A 16,839-nucleotide genomic window follows, 5' to 3' on the forward strand; every position below is an offset into this window, starting at 1 on the left:
ATGCATAGATAACACATACATGCATACATACATACATACATACATACATACATACATACATACATACATACATACATACATATATGTTAAACCCGGAATTACTACATGTCACAACAAGCATGATAAATCATAAAAATATTATATTTTAAGTACACGAAACACGATCATTTTGATAATTTTTATACTGACCAGTTTGGAATATTCTGGAACTATGATAGCTGGATGCTGTCTTGGATCGTTGCCCTCGTCAAAGCCGGCAATTACCTGTAGAAAATACATAATTGTTGCAGCTACATTACTGTCACCGAGAGTTTATGAAAGTTCACAAACTCCAGTTAGGGCTATCTTAATGATTCTGAAACTGTGATTTATCCAGGAGATGGGAGTTCTGCATAAAAAGGCTAAAATGCATTCTAGTTCGCCAACGGAGTCAAGAAATGGACATAGCAGGTCGAGGAAACAAAAGGTTTCATCATGACCCGATAGCTTTGCCGGGTCTTTGTCCAGTTATATCCTAATGCAGTTTGTATTGGGTATCAGTTAACTAAAGAACTTGAATAGGATTCACGTTTTATTCAAATCAGCTGACTAAGGAACTTCAATAGCTCTCTCATTATATTCATATCAGCTGACTAAAGAACTTGAATAGGATTCACATTTTATTCGTATCATCTGACAAAAACATTTGAATAGGATTTGCATTTTATTCATATCAGCTGACTAAGGAACTTGAATAGGATTTGAATTTTATTCATATCAGCTGAGTAAGGAACTTGAATAGGATTCATATTTTATTCGTATCATCTGACTAAGGAACTTGAATAGGATTTGCATTTTATTCATATCAGCTGAGTAAGGAATTTGAACAGGATTCATATTTTATTCGTATCATCTGACTAAGGAACTTGAATAGGATTTGCATTTTATTCATATCAGCTGAGTAAGGAACTTGAATAGGATTCATATTTTATTCATATCAGCTGAGTAAGGAACTTGAATAGGATTTGCATTTTATTCATATCAGCTGAGTAAGGAACTTGAATAGGATTCACGTTTTATTCGTATCAGCTGAGTAAGGAACTTGAATAGGATTTGCATTTTATTTGTATCAGCTGACTAAGGAACTTGAATGGGATTCACGTTTTATTAATATCAGCTGAGTAAGGAACTTTAATAGGATTCATATTTTATTCATATCAGCTGAGTAAGGAACTTTAATAGGATTCATATTTTATTCATATCAGCTGAGTAAGGAACTTAATAGGATTCATATTTTATTCATATCAGCTGACTAAGGAACTTAAATAGGATTCATATTTTATTCGTATCAGCTGACTAAGGAACTTAAATAGGATTCATATTTTATTCGTATCAGCTGACTAAGGAACTTAAATAGGATTCATATTTTATTCGTATCAGCTGAGTAAGAACTTTAACAGGATTCATATTTTATTTGTATCATCTGAGTAAGGACCTTGAATAGGATTTGCATTTTATTCATATCAGCTGACTAAGGAACTTGAAAAGGATTTGCATTTTATTTGTATCAGCTGACTAAGGAGCATGAGTAGAATTCACCTTTTATTAATTTACAAAATCACTTCTAAATTTTCGGGTGTTATATAGTTTGTTTATAATGTACTGATTTTCTATGCTGAGACAGGAACGAAACATTAATTTATAATTAAATATTTGACCTCTTGGTTTCTAAGTATCACATATATTTCTTCTCTTGTGCAGTGTTTCTCTTTGATAACAAGGTTAATAAATACAACTTTGACACATGTTTTTTGCCACGAGATTTTAATATTGTCATTTTAACTCAATATTCTAAGTTTTCCTCTAAGTAAATGATTTTCAGACTGCATTCTCCTCTCATGTTTTACAACAGTTCAGTTCAATACACTATGGAAAATATTTAGCAATTGAAGGTATCTAGCACAAAACATTGTTAATTGATAAAAATGGTGCGATCTGCCTTTTTTGCACACGATCTTCGCCGATTCGAGCTGAGCAACAATAGCCTACTTACCTCAAGAAGCAAAGCGCAGTCTTCAACAGACTTGGCAATAGGTCCCAGATGATCGATGGTTGTCTCAATCGATGAAGCTCCGGTATAGGGAACCAGTCCAAAGGTCGGCTTTAATCCAACCAATCCACACCAGCTAGAGGGAATGGAACCTCCCTGGTTACTCCCTATTGCCATATCTGCCTCTCTATTAGCAACCTGGGTGATCAAAACATAATGGGAAAATACACCCGCTATACATAAAGGAAGAAGAATATGGCATGAACTAAGCTTCACCTCACATAACATTTTACTATTAAACTATTGCTAATTAAGAACATTCCATAATGATCATTCACTATCGTAAGACTGCCTGATCCTGATAACCTTTCTCAGTTATTTATCTAACTTTTTCAGTTGTTCATTCAAATCATTGTCATTCTGATACTTATATGCAGATTTCAAAAGTGGCTTTACGTTTGTAACCTAGTGCCGAACTATCCAAAAGCATACCTACGTCTGCCGCATGAATCACGCCTTTCTCTTTTGATACTGCGCATTTCAGTCTGCTTAATTAATGAATTCTAAACGTTCAAAATTTACTCCCCCTCCAAAAAAACCTGACAAGGCTTAATACATTCTTCATAACTTTGACACATTGGGACCTGTTTATGAGGAACATGGAAATTTGGTGATACATCATGTCCATATTTGATTATAAAATTGGAATTTGTTTCCCTTTATAGAGAACAAAAATGTAATTCCTGACCAGCAGTTTATGACTACTCCAGTTCATTTTAACGTAACCTTTATTTAGTTTAAGGTATGACGCGTATACGTACAGCTACAGCGCTTCCGGAGCTGGAACCGCCAGATGTTCTGGTAGGATCATGAGGATTCAATGTCGGACCAGTGACATTGGTGAAACTTGCACCGCTCAAGCACAGGTCTTCACAGTTTGTTTTACCTATAATTCTGCCGCCTACAATTCAAAATTGATTCAATCAAGTGATTTGCGATATTTAATAATGGCAAGAATTGCATGTATCCACTAACGCAATCTTGAATTTCAAAATACTAACGGAATTAAAGAATGCAATATGTAATGGTCATGTCATTCAACCACCAGGATCAGAGATCATACATGTCATTAAATTTCTACACCAAATTATTTGTTAAAATATTTCTTATTTCTCAATCCATCAAATCAATTCCAAGAAATAATTGTATGTCTTTTCTGCGTCACCTTGTTCACACCAATCCACTATCAACTTCACATCAAGGAACATCAAAGTTAAGGGATTCGGGTTCCCTAATGGGTTATTCAATAAGAAGGAAGACGCAAAAATAGCTCCTACCAGCGTCCAGTATTCTCGTCACGACGGTTGCATCAAATTCTGGAACGTAACCCTCTAAAAGTTTGGACCCAGTCATCATTGGGATGCCGGCCACAGCCACAGTATCCTTTATGGCTACTGTTTTTCCTGACAGTTTTCCGTTTTCTGCTCCTTTGATGTCACAACGCCAGTACCTTAAAAAAAGAAAACAAACACTTTTTTGGTTTTTATTTCATCTTCATTGCCTCTGAATGATATTGAAAAGGGTTCATTTTTCTTCAATAACTTTCCGTGGAAGGAAAAGAATACTATGAATGGCAAAGCTCATTCCAGCCGACTGTTGAATAATCCTCTATGTAGATAATTCAAACTTTTTGCAGAAATCACTCTTCTTCTTTCAGGTACAATGAAGTTGACCCATGAACTTTTGCCTCAAAATCAAACAACGTCTTCTTTACTCCAATTGTAAACCGTTCCCAAAGTTTGTTTCAGGTCTGTACTGTAGGAATAATGTTGTTGTGAGGAGGCACAGTTTCTTCATGCAGTCACGAAGACCTTGGCCTCCGATATTTTGGCCCCAAGATCAATAAACTCCATCGTCATCTCAAGTACAAGCGTTCCACAAGTTCTGAACATGTATGAGGTAAAACTAATGTTCTTATGCGGAAACCATTTTGATTCAGTCGCAGTGACAAGACCTTTGGCCTTTTGGACCCCCAGATTAAATTAACAAGGGTCTTCCTTACCCCAAGTTCAAGCCATCCAGAACGTTTGGTAACTGTAGATGGGTAGGTGGTGGTAAAACCAAGTTATTGTGCAGGAACCATTTCCCTTCATTCAGTCACTGTGACCTTGACATGTGACATTTTAACCCCGAAATTGATAGGTTCTTTCTTACCCCAGATGCAAATCATCCGCTGTGACTGGTAACTCTAAATGGTGGATAATTGGGATTATTGTGCATACATGAAATTTGGAAGCGATAGACGAGTGGACAATAACACTGCCTTATGGTGGCATACAAAAATAATAAGAGACTGAAAGAACACGCGTTACTCTTGTCACTCTGAACATTACCATACATTGAAGGTCATATATCATGGTTTGTTTGTATGGAGAGTTTGGGATTATGTTATGTCCTATGTTTGTGTTGCCAGTATATACTATTATATCCAATGAACTAGGCATAACCTGGTTGAGTATAGCCTTGAATGTGGTTATGCGTCGTATGCTTCAGATACAGAATCAATGAATTCTAAAACACGTACATACAGAAAGTGAAAATTTAACCTCGCAATCGTTTCATAGCCGTAAATTGGTGTTCTTTCACCTCTGTCCTTCGCCTTACCAAGCATTGCATTTGTTGTCCTGAGGACTGGGTCGATAGCCTGGAGTTCGGGGATACTTCACTGGCAATGAGGGTCCTTCCAATCTACTCACTCTATCGTACGACTCAGTCAGCCCTTTCATATGCTCTGTAATAATAATAATAATAATAATAATATAATATGATAATAATAATAAATATAATAATAATAATAATAATAATAATAATAATAATAATATGATGATGATGATGATAATAATAATAATAATAATAATAATAATAATAATAATAATAATAATAATAATATAGTAATAATAATATAATAATAATAATAAGTAGCAGAAGTAGTAGTAATAGCATGAGCCGCAACAGTAGTCAGTAGTATTGTCAGGGTGGCGATAAGATCGCCATCATCACCATGGAAAGAAATAGAGATGAATATTGGAGAGCAGAGAATGGCATGCACAAGAAGGATGAACAAATATAAACTAGAATCCCATTGGATGTAGATTGAATAGAATCGCATTGGATGTAGATTTAATAGAATCCCATTGGATGTAGATTAAATAGAATCCCATTGGATGTAGATTTAATAGAATCCCATTGGATGTAGATTAAATAGAATCCCATTGGATGTAGATTAAATAGAATCCCATTGGATGTAGATTAACTAGAATCCCATTGGGTGTAGATTAAATAGTTTAGTTTTTGTTCCTTGATTTGCATAGAACGAATACCAGAATACAGACATTTAGGCTCAAAACAAATATATATGGCTTATAAATTTCTCATTCTACCGTCCGTCCTTCCCAGGTTAGTATATGAGCGAAATCAGAGAGTTGTTAACAAAGAGAGAGAGAGAGAGAGAGAGAGAGAGAGAGAGAGAGAGAGAGATGATGAAGGGGGAGAAGATAAAAACATGACCTGTGGTTCTGATTTTCAATTATCATACAATTATGTACCATATCTTGCTAATTTTGCATCTGGGTAAAGTGTTGAGATAGATTTTTGTCATGACATTTACAGTATCAAGCACCCGTCTTAATAACTCGAGTTATCGTTTCTTATTCCAAGCTTCCAACAATTTTATAAGTGCTAGGGGTAGTGGATTGGAATCTAACATGATAACTTCAGAGTTCAAGATTGTTCGTGAAGTGTTTCAGTGAGTAGGTCAAATATTAGTACAAATATGTGGATACTGTCATTGTGTCCTATATACCAGTTACCATTTAAACATGGTCCCATACATAATACAAATTAAGAACGTAATAATAATAATAATAATAATAATGATAATAATACAACTGACTTTATTTAAAGAGGGTGACAACATTAATTCTATTGAAATAATACTTGTTGTAATTTTAATATTTGCATATTTATACGTATTACATTGCACAAAGCACACACAACTCTTAATTCGTACTATCGGAAAAATAGAAATAAAAAATAAAAAGGAAAACAATAATACTGATCTATATTTAGATACGAACTTAATTAACAGAATATTTTATAATGCTCCAGCTAAGTAAATAAAGTATCAAAACAGTAAGGGAGCAAAAAGAAAGGTTTGAAACTTGATACTATGAACTTGTAATATCTTTATAAAATCAAACTGGTTCCGCGTTTTATCCAATTAATTAGATTACAATGAAATGCATTTATATTTTCACTTTCTCTTATTTTCTTTTGGATTTTCATCCAAAATAGTGGCTCCGAATATTGAAGACTCTTCTATAAGAGTTCATGTTTTGGTTTTGGAATGGAAAACAGCTAGCTTGACTTGATTTTAAATGGTACTCGTATGCCTCGTTTTCTAGCATGCACTAGTTCCTTGAGTTATAACGAAGTATATTGCTTGCAACTCTGTAAATAAGTTTAGTCTTTCGCAAAAATGATCTTTTCCTTGATATTAATATTTAACATTATTTGCTGTATTTGGATGTCCAGCATTATCTATGAAGAGTATGCACTCTTTTTTGCAAGCGAAATAATTTAAAAATTCTTACCAAAAGTGTTTTCCTAAATAACATTAAAGCAGTTTAGGTAAGATTTTAGATAGCTTTGAAATATATTAACTTATGCATGTTTAACAGAGATTTCTTCCTCTTGTGTTATGTATATTTAATTTGTATCGCGTACTTGACATTTGTCCATGATTGAGGATCGAGTTGTGTGTGTACCTTATTTATGTCACGTTTGTAAGTTAGAAATAAAATGTTTACTGATATCTCATTTCATGGTCTAGCCTTATTCAAACATTCAGAATGTTCTGGAAGACTTGTGACACACATCCCGGTCATTTATTGTCTTGGAGTTTTAAATAAGGTTGTGGTAAACACAATTTTTCTAATAAATCACTTTTAGTTGTTTTCAGATATAATTTAAAAGGAACCATTTAATTAAAGTATTCAGTGGAATTAGATAGTGCTTATAGACTTTTTGAACTAAAACACTCTTAGGGATTATTTAGGACTCATTCAAACACATTCTGGATTATATCATTGTGATACATCAAGACTATTGGTACTTCAGCACATTCAAAATTATTGGAATTTATTCGGAACATTCTATACTTTGGACATGTGATAGAATATTTAGAATTATTTGGGATTTTATTCCTAATACTGTAAGTTCCTCTTTAATTTTCACTTTATTACTTAGAGAATTAAGTATTTGTTGATTTTACTAAACTTGTTGGTTTTGCTTCTTTCTGTTACGTAGTTTAAGACCATAGAGTCGTAACACCTGAGTAATAACCACAGACTTGAATTGACTTCATAATATATGACTTGAGTATATTCAATCCATTGCAAATTGGTGTCGATCATTACTCCAAGACTTTTGCCATGAGCAACCATTTGCAGATAAATTTCAATTAACTTGAGACTCAAATTGTTCTTTTCCAATTTATCTTTCTTTTGCTGGGTAGTAATCGTTAATACTTAAGCTTTGGTTGTGTTTCCTTTATTGCCATTTATTTAAACCAGGAATCTAATCTAAGGAAGACGACATGAGGATACGCCCTATAAGTCTGATATTAGCTGTCTCAAATCTGATAGAGTGTTATCTGCATACAGTTCGGTAGATGAAATACATTTGGTTATTTTTAGAGGCAGATCATTTATGATAAAGAGAAACATTTGCGGTCCAAGGATTGATCTATGTGGTACTCCAGATGAAATTAGTTCTTCATTTATTTTGACACATTGCGATGTCTTCAGTAGATCAATCTGACTAAAATCAGGTATCCACTGTTATAAATAAAGATCTGACAGCGACCGCTTAGGGGTCATGTTCTGGTAACCTATGTTATTACCATAATCGCTAATATTGTCAACCAATCAGATGAAGACTTATATCATTGCCTTTGGAGACTGAGCAGTGTCGATGAAGACCATGAATGTGTACCGGACGATTTGATTCACTTTCAGACTTTCGAAGCTGCATTATCATTGGCTAATTCAAAGGTGACCAGAACATGACCCTTATGGAGTTGTCCTTAGATCTTCAAGTAGGACAGCGGAGATCTGATTATATTCAGATGGTTGGTAGATATAATGTAAACCAATCAATCGCGGAATTATTACGTTGATATAAGTTCAATTTATTGATGGGAATATCCTGACCAGCAAGGGCAAACTCTTTTCTAAGATCAGCTAGTACGGATTCAACTAATTTTCCTTGATTTAATGCAGTGATCTATTTATTCATCATGCAGACCAAGACTGTCTCGCAGGAGTAGTTTGTTTTAACCACGATTGGTTTTGGTGAATTAAGTTATAGGATGCTAAATACGACATAAAAGTGTCACGGGCATGTTTTTCAAGACGTTTGGACCAAGTTGGTATGATAAATATGGGTCTGTTGTTATTGACTTTAATGGATCTGTTAAAAACAAACGTACCTCTGTAGTCCTCAATTTCCTCGACTGAGCACTGTAGACCAAGGGACCTGGATAAATCCTGGATCTGGTCCACGCTGGGTAGCTTCACAGCAGGAACTTTGTACATATCTATATAGAGAACAGTAAAAGAATCTTACGCATTGCATCAGATCGTTAAGTACTTAAATTTAATATCTTTCCTGCAAGATATCACATGTAACCACTCAAAATGGAGAGGGTGAGACAGTAACTTTGTCGAAATCTATATCAAAGAGAGAGAAAACAATTAAAAACTTAGTAAACTACTGTATCAGACTGTAAAATGACAAAATTCAAAATCTTTCCTGCGACATATTTGGCATATCGCACCGAAAGTGGGGATCCGGACCTCAAAACGTTTGAACCAGGATTTATTTGAAAATCTTATAGCAATCTATGTATATGTAAACGAGACCGAAAGCCATTAAAAACAATCAGGGAAAAAAACTAACAAAGCTGTTGCAGACTGATCAACGAAACAGACGGAAAGAAGGGTTCACATTGTAACTGATGTCTCGTCATTTACCACACTCATAGAAAAAGAATCCATTAAAACTGCAATTTGGGTTGTACTTCCGTGTGTATATGTACAAATCAAAATGTATGCATCCAACTCAATTTATGCAAAGGAGTAAAGGAAAAGGCATAAAATGGTAAAATGGAAGTTCATTGGAATAACTTGAAATATACATATGCGTTCTATTTTTTATTTTAATTTTAATATTTTGATTATCAAGCTCATTTTTACTCGATTCAAATGTGTTTATGATTCCTTTATTGACCGCATAGTCGTCAGTGGACGTTGACATGAATGAGCAGGTCGAAAGAGGTCCAAATGTCTGCACACTTAGGCAGACCAAACAAAGGGTTAGTCTCAAATGATTGCAAATATAATAGAAAGATTTCAAATATAAACAAACGTTTGGGTAGATGAATTGAAAACTGAAGCCTATACATATTCTTGAAACGGTACTGTACTGATTCTGCATAATAGTTGACTGATGTAATAAATAAATAAATAAATAAAATAATAAAATTACTTAAATTAAGACCTCCCAAGTGTCTTAAGGACACTGAATATTAAGTATTGTCTGCAGACAAACGAAAAAGGTCGAAAATAACCGTATTGTCCTCAAATTATGTACTTATCGCAAACTTTTTCTTGAATAATTGTTTTTGATTGATTTATTTATTAATCTATCAATCTATCTCTCTACCTAACTATCAATTTATTCATTGACTGATAATCATTAAATACAATCAATATATTGTTATTTCGAAAAAAGAAGTGTTCTAAATCATCAAGATATTTTACCCGCTTCATGCTCTGCCAATTCCTTTGGGGACGGGGACGGGGTCGAGTTTGCGTGCACTTAGCAATTTGTGGACATCAGAGCATATTACGACCATTCCTTTATGTATGTAGAGTTCAATGTTGTATCACCAGGGATAACGGATGAGGTTCCGGATAAAATGATTACTCGCAGAATACGATCAAACATATATAGTGTGTATTTTTGTCTATTTATTTCATACCCATTTAATCTAGCATGATTGATATGGCGTTCGATACATTTGTTAAGTCGGTGATTCCGTATCGCGCATCTAAAAGTTCCGTACCGCACACCTAAAATGTCTGTATAGCACACTAAGTCTGGAACTACTTTTACAGCTACAAATATTAACAAACCAACAAATAAATATCGGAATGAGTTATTGCTACACATTTCAAATTATTCAAAAATGTCAGCATCCGTTTGTAATTTTAAGAAATATAGGTATATCCGGTGAAAATGGCTGCGTTTGCCAAAGAGGACAATGGGGAGTACCGTAAGTTGCAGTTTATGCGTTTTTCACGGTATCTGCTGCCGAGAAATTAGAGTTAGCTAGGTTCACAACAGCATTTTGGACTGGATGTTTGACTATGAGTTCTCAGATGAAGCTGGTGTGCATGTGCAGTGTGACATCAAACTAGAGAGAGAGAGAAAGAGAGAGAGAGAGAAAGAGAAAGAGTACGTACGTCCTTAAAATATTCTACTGAAAGTTTACAAAGTCCAAGCAAAGTAAAAAAGACTCATGGAGTCCTGTCAAGACCAAAGATAATTAACCTAACGGACAGGATCTACGGCTACAACACCTGAACGTCAAATGAACTTGCTAAATGCCACAAAGTGCTGAATTATGGGCGCAACGACCTTAAGCAAAGAGATTCAAGAAACCGAAGAAAGAAAACTTCTGAATCTGTAGATATCGTTTCCAGCTACAGCAATGATGACATGGAAAGGAGACATTCCACAATTTAAATCTTATAAAATTCCAAACTTAACCACCAATATCAATTTCAACTTCATAGTTTTAAAAATGTGGTCTGCGGAATATTGGTTTAAATACTTTTTAACGAGCAAGTTGAAGTGGAGGAATATTCAAATTATCTATTATTATTACTAAGGAAACGACTTTGTTTAGCAAATCTGATGCTAAAACCCACAAACAGACGTAGCACGGAGAGTAGCCGATGTTTTGGCTTGATGCAAACTTTAAAGAATTCCATCTTGTTACAAAGTCTAGAGACTTCTTCATCGCTGGGGTACATTCAGGAAAGTACATGTTTATTTACATTTTCTGCGACTGTTAAGTAGAGAAAAAGAGCAGAAAACATAACACTATTGTATAGAGTTTTCTTGCCAAAAAAGTATCCCAATGAATATTAAAAATCTAGTCCACGTGTAATGTAGAGATTGAGGGAAGAACTCGTTTGATACGGCATAGGAAACATATGTCTATGTATTGGTTTGTAGTTCAAAAATATTAGTAATACCGATCTTAAATGTATCGATGTGTCTTGTCCTTTTCGAAAATATCTGAATGTAACACATACATATATGGTTTTCAATTGTTCAGTCTTATCTTATCATCATGACAAAATATATTGGCATGCTTACCAACTTTGTCAATGATATCGCCATGGGCAAATCCTATCCAATGCAGTATACTCCACAACCCTCTATGCTGTCTGAATCAGAGGACAGGATATGCATGAAGTTATGCACATCATCGTTTGAGAACATAGATGAGTATGTAAACTTTATTCTTTAGCGACAAATCCCTATTTACGTTTCGGTTGCTTTTAAGCTGAAGAAACGGCAAGTCTCGAGAAAGATATACAAGAGAAAGTTTGTAGCGGGAAAATTGCTCCCTCGCCGATCAACAATCAAAGAATAGCCCTTATCTGTTAATTATTTGCAAATAGATCCAAGAATCAAGAAGGTCGCCTCTTCTTTTGATACTTTGAAGCGAACATTAACTCGTTTGTGTATGGCTTGGTGTAATACTTTGTACTGGCCAGTGTGTGCTGGTCAAATGCGTGCTTTAAGAGAATTATATTTCAGTAACAAAATATATTCCACAGTAATCCGCAGTTTCTGTAGCCTGATGAGAAAGTTTGTTTGGGTGAAAAGTAATTTTCTTTTAATGGCCGTACGATCAAATCCTCTCCAATGCAGTATACTCCACAACCCTCTATTCTGCCTGAATCAGAGGACAGGATATACATCAAGGTACGCACACCATCGTTTGAGAACATAGATGAGTATTTCTTTGAAAGAAAATAATCAGCATGTATATGGACAAATATGATGGCAGTAGGAGGTAATAGAAGCAAAGGCATATGCATTGGAACATGCAAACTTCGCAAAAGATCATGTCATGGTGAATATTGTAAATCACCCTTGTTTGCTTTCCGTGTTGGAACCGCAAGTGGTGGAGTAGTCTTGCCAACCCGAATATGGAAAAGATACACAATATCATCAGTGAAAAAGACAATGAAAAATAATATTTAGGATAAAAAAGACTGTTGATCTTGATACTACGAAATGATTCAATGGTAAACAAGCAATGAGATGTTTTTACTACATAAGGTCATGCCGACTGTGAATCAACTCAAGCAATCTGCGTGAGACCTTGGAATAAGGATACCAAGATTTACAGGAAAGGCGAGTGTACATGCGCTATTAGGACTTCCTCCACATGAGCCACGGTTGACCGTGAAACAGCTCCGAGCAACATTAGCGCAGTTACATACCAAGATTCATTCACGGGACAGGCGGGCCGAAGTCGCATGTGTGGTAGCTGACGAGGAAAACCACCGCTGCCATACATGCTCGTCAACGAGTCCAAATTCCAGAGGAAAAGTCGCAAAGGAGCTCTCTATTGATTCCAAGATTATCGGGTAATTATCCCAAAGGTATACATGCCAATCAACGAAGTTGAGAAGTTTCATTCAAACATGCGTCTTGGAATCATGTCCAAAGTGCAGCTTACTGGCACATCCAGAGAAGCTTCTCTTCTCTGGTCCAAGTTGAACATTATTATTGTTGTGGACCTTACTATGCCTGCGCGTTGACAGTATTAATCGAAGAACTTTAGTGGGCCCTCGTGATCCTTCAGGTCATCGACGTTATAAAATAACTGAAGCGGAACAACAGCTGCAAGATGAAATCGCCAAGAAAACTCTTTCCCTCGCAAAATATAAACATATGTTTATTGTTGTATATGTCATTTGTGCTTTCGATCCATGGCCTTGGCTTTACTGAGATCTCGACTACGGCAACTATGGCTGGCACGCCAAACAGAATTATTGTCCTATCTATATCGACAGCAACTGGTGTAACCTGTAATACCGGGAAAAAAAAGATTTCGCTACGTTTGCATAAATGATTCTGGGTATAGTCGGACGGTAGTATATGGGGATACCCTAGCGACAATGGGAATTAGCATTACAGAACCCCTTGGGACAATCTGGCGACAAGGGAAAATTAACATGGGAGAAAAATCGTGGGACAATCTGGCGACAAGGGAAATTAACATGGAGAAAAAATCGTGGGACTGTTGAGCGACAAGGGAAATTAACATGGAGAAAAATCGTGGGACTGTTGAGCGACAAAGGAAATTGAACATGGGATTTTTTTTTTTTAAATTTTTTAAAAAAGGGGTAGGCAATCGAAAGGCTATCTCTTTTCGAGAAATGTGGGTGGCCCTGAAAAGGGCCTTTGGCTTTCTTCTGCTTCTTCTTCTATTTCCTCCATTTCCTCATCCAGCCCCTAATCTTTCCCCAAATTCCTTTGTTCTTCCTCTTTTCTTTTTCTGGTAACCAGTCTGGGTGACCCATAGCCCTGAACTTCTCTTGTATCTTGATCCAATTTTGATTGACTTTGTCAAAGGCCTCTTTCTTCTTTATTGTTTCCTTATCCTGTCTTTCTTGACTCCATTTTTCTTTTATCTTTTTCACCTCTTCAGTCATCACTTGTTTCATTATTTCTTCTCCTTTTTTCAACCTGTCCAGCCCCCTCTTCACATACGACAACTCCGTCCAATACACTATATGTTCTAGGAAGCACCGAACTTGGATGACATAATCCAGTGCTTCCTTCAAACTCCCCACTCTGACATAAGGTGGGTCAATAAATCCTCTTGATTTGTTGACTTCATCTTCTATCATTCCTTCTATTATTTGCCTGGCGGCCTTTAGACGTTCGACTTGACTGGTTACCAAGTGTTCTTTATCTTCATACTCCCATTCCTTTTGTATCCTTTCTATAGCATATTCTGCATCTATCATCCAGAAATAGATATGCCTCAATTGATTAAATGAATCAGTCACTTGCGTCATCTTGTCTAGATTATTCTGTAGAATGGTGCGAACGACGAACTTTGTAGGTTCTTATAGTTAAAGCGCGGACGTGAAGGAAAACATCCCCCAAGACATAAAATTAATATTACCTAGATCATGACCAAACAACGCGCGGACGTGAAGGAAAACATCCCCTACTTTCTCATTTCATATAATAAAACCCAAACTATGCTCTCTACATACGCTAAGAAACAATAAACCAACCCATAATCTACTATTCACACAAACTTACTTGATCCGTTACAAACACAAACACACAAACACATACACTCACATTATGAAAAAAGAGTCAGTGTTTATATTCACACTACTCTACCTACACACATTGGCAAATTGATGGTTATTTCTTTTCTAGAGTATTGGGTAGCCCTGAAAAGGGCTGTTTTTATTTTTTGAACTTCATGGACACCTGGTTAATGATGGCACCTTCCAGGCCTGGCGCCACATACACATCTTGTTCCCCAGTTGCTTTTTACTTTTTTTGGGGAGAGAGCAGAGGGAGGATAAATAGCTTCAGAATCCCAATTTTCTGTCTCTGGGATTCTGAAATTTCTTCTCTCCTTTTCCTCCTCTTCTTTTTATCTTCTCTCCGCCTCTTCTTTGCATCTTCTCTCCTCCTCTTCTTTGTTTCTTCTCTCCTCCTCTTTCATCCTTCCCTCTTCCACAATGGCTTCCGCGGCCAGTTCGTTCAACAGGCGCCTGGCATATTCCAGATGCACATGAAGTTCCAACAGTTTCGCTAGTCTGGTGTTCATTCTGGTGTTGATCAATCAACAAGGTTAGCTGGACTGCCGACGAGTTTCAATTTATACTAAAAGTGCGGACGTGATGGAAAACATCCCCCTAAAAAACATAAAATTGATCTTACCTAGATCATGACCAAAAAAACAACGCGCGGACCTAAAAGAAACACTCACTCACTTTTTTATACTACCCATTCCTATTCTAAAAATATTTTTTCATTAATCACTTCAATATACTATTCACATACGCAAAGCAATCAAACCCCAAATCTACTCTCCCCACACCTCAAACACCAAAAGAAAAGACATGATCTTAATCGACTATCCATACCAACGTACGTGAGCACTTACAAACACACAATCTTATACATAAGCACATACACTCACAATATGAAAAAAGAGTCAGTGTTTATATTCACACTACTCTACCTACACACATTGGCAAATCGATGGTTATTTCTTTTCTAGAGTATTTAGTTTCTAAGAAAGCGATGTCCTCTGAGGATAGACTTTCTGGCGATAGGTCTGCTTCTTCGGAAAGAGAAGAAGAACTCTTTGGTGTCAATACGACAATCGACAAAGCCTCTGTCAGGTTCAGGTTGCTGCTGCTGCTGCTGCTGTTGTTGTTGTTGTTGTTGCTGTTGCTGCTGCTGTCTCTGAAGTCTGTACTTCTCTGTCCATTCTTCTTTCTTCCTGTTCACTTCTTCTCTGAAGAGCTCTTCTATCATGTCTTCAGTAACTTTTAACATTCTCACATTCTCTATCTCTTCTGGCTTCGGTATCAGACTGTGTCTGACCCTATGCAAATTCACGTAGGCTTCGTTTAGCTTAGCTAGTTTGGAGCACATCTTCGTATGAGGATGAGTCGACAATGGATGGTTAGACTGGAAACAACCCGGTTCTTAAAGTCAAAGCGCGGACGTGAAGGAAAACATCCCTCCACGGTTTTCGAGCCGCAACTTTCAATGAGTGTCATGAGAGGGATAGTAAGAAGTCAAAGAGCATGAATCAAACATTCTTATAGCCAAACAAAAGACAAAGGCATTTTTTTTTCAAAACACAACATTTTTTTATTCAAAAATCACTTAACACTAACCAACAACTCTAACATTTTTTAACAATAATCCAACCATATAACATCAAACATTTTTTTAAAATGACAAACATTTTACATTTTTTTTTTCAATTCATACTCTACTTTAAACAGGCCTGACAACGTTGTGAATGAAATTGTGATTTCCACTGTTGGAAGTCATTAGGCCATTGATGGACACTACGTTTCCTAGCTTGAGACAAAAGATAAGCATAGTGGTCACAAAACCATCTATCTATTTTCACATCGTTTCTAGAAGAAGAACGATGATCAAAATGAGTCACTAAATGTTCTAAGGAATAGCCCAGGCTGCGATGATGCACACAATACACACAATATTGTCCACACACGAAGGAATCTGTGCCTTGTAATTTCGCATTATTGAATCGGGTGGTCTGAGCATTTCCTCTCATAAAGTCGATGATATCGTCTTCCAAAGGGGGCAATCCGTACGAATCGAAATATTCCACACATCCTTCTTGAGGAAAGTAAACGGCTACCCAGTGGGTTCCTGGGAGATGACTGTCGTCCGTGTTGATCACGTAAGCTAGATGGTCTTGAGGTTTGCGATGAGGGAGTTCATCTTTAGCACAGACGACAGGATTCCAAGAAGACGTATACGAACTGTGGTTCAAAAGGTAATAAAGTTCCCAGGTATCCATTTGTGTTGTTTTCTTCTTCACAGGTAATAATAAGTCGTCAATTCGATCCTGACTT

At 36.1% G+C, this 16,839-nt stretch overlaps 1 protein-coding gene across 2 annotated transcripts in view; it reads right to left on the reverse strand.

Moving 5' to 3' along the window:
* The window catches only part of LOC149775036 (uncharacterized), a 79,780-nt gene that overhangs the window by 45,764 nt on the left and 17,177 nt on the right, over positions 1-16,839 (reverse strand). For both annotated transcript variants that reach the window (XM_089943132.1, XM_089943133.1), the window contains exons 2-7: positions 8,580-8,687; positions 4,694-4,820; positions 3,367-3,539; positions 2,851-2,990; positions 2,033-2,227; positions 190-264 (exon numbers count right to left, since the gene is read on the reverse strand). In XM_089943132.1, the coding sequence (XP_089799258.1) occupies positions 190-264; positions 2,033-2,227; positions 2,851-2,990; positions 3,367-3,539; positions 4,694-4,820; positions 8,580-8,687 (818 nt within the window). The remainder of the gene's footprint in view (positions 1-189; positions 265-2,032; positions 2,228-2,850; positions 2,991-3,366; positions 3,540-4,693; positions 4,821-8,579; positions 8,688-16,839) is intronic.

Source organism: Sinohyriopsis cumingii, chromosome 19, assembly GCF_028554795.1.
Source record: "Sinohyriopsis cumingii isolate HCF-2022 chromosome 19, ASM2855479v2, whole genome shotgun sequence".
Lineage (NCBI taxonomy): Eukaryota > Metazoa > Mollusca > Bivalvia > Unionida > Unionidae > Sinohyriopsis > Sinohyriopsis cumingii.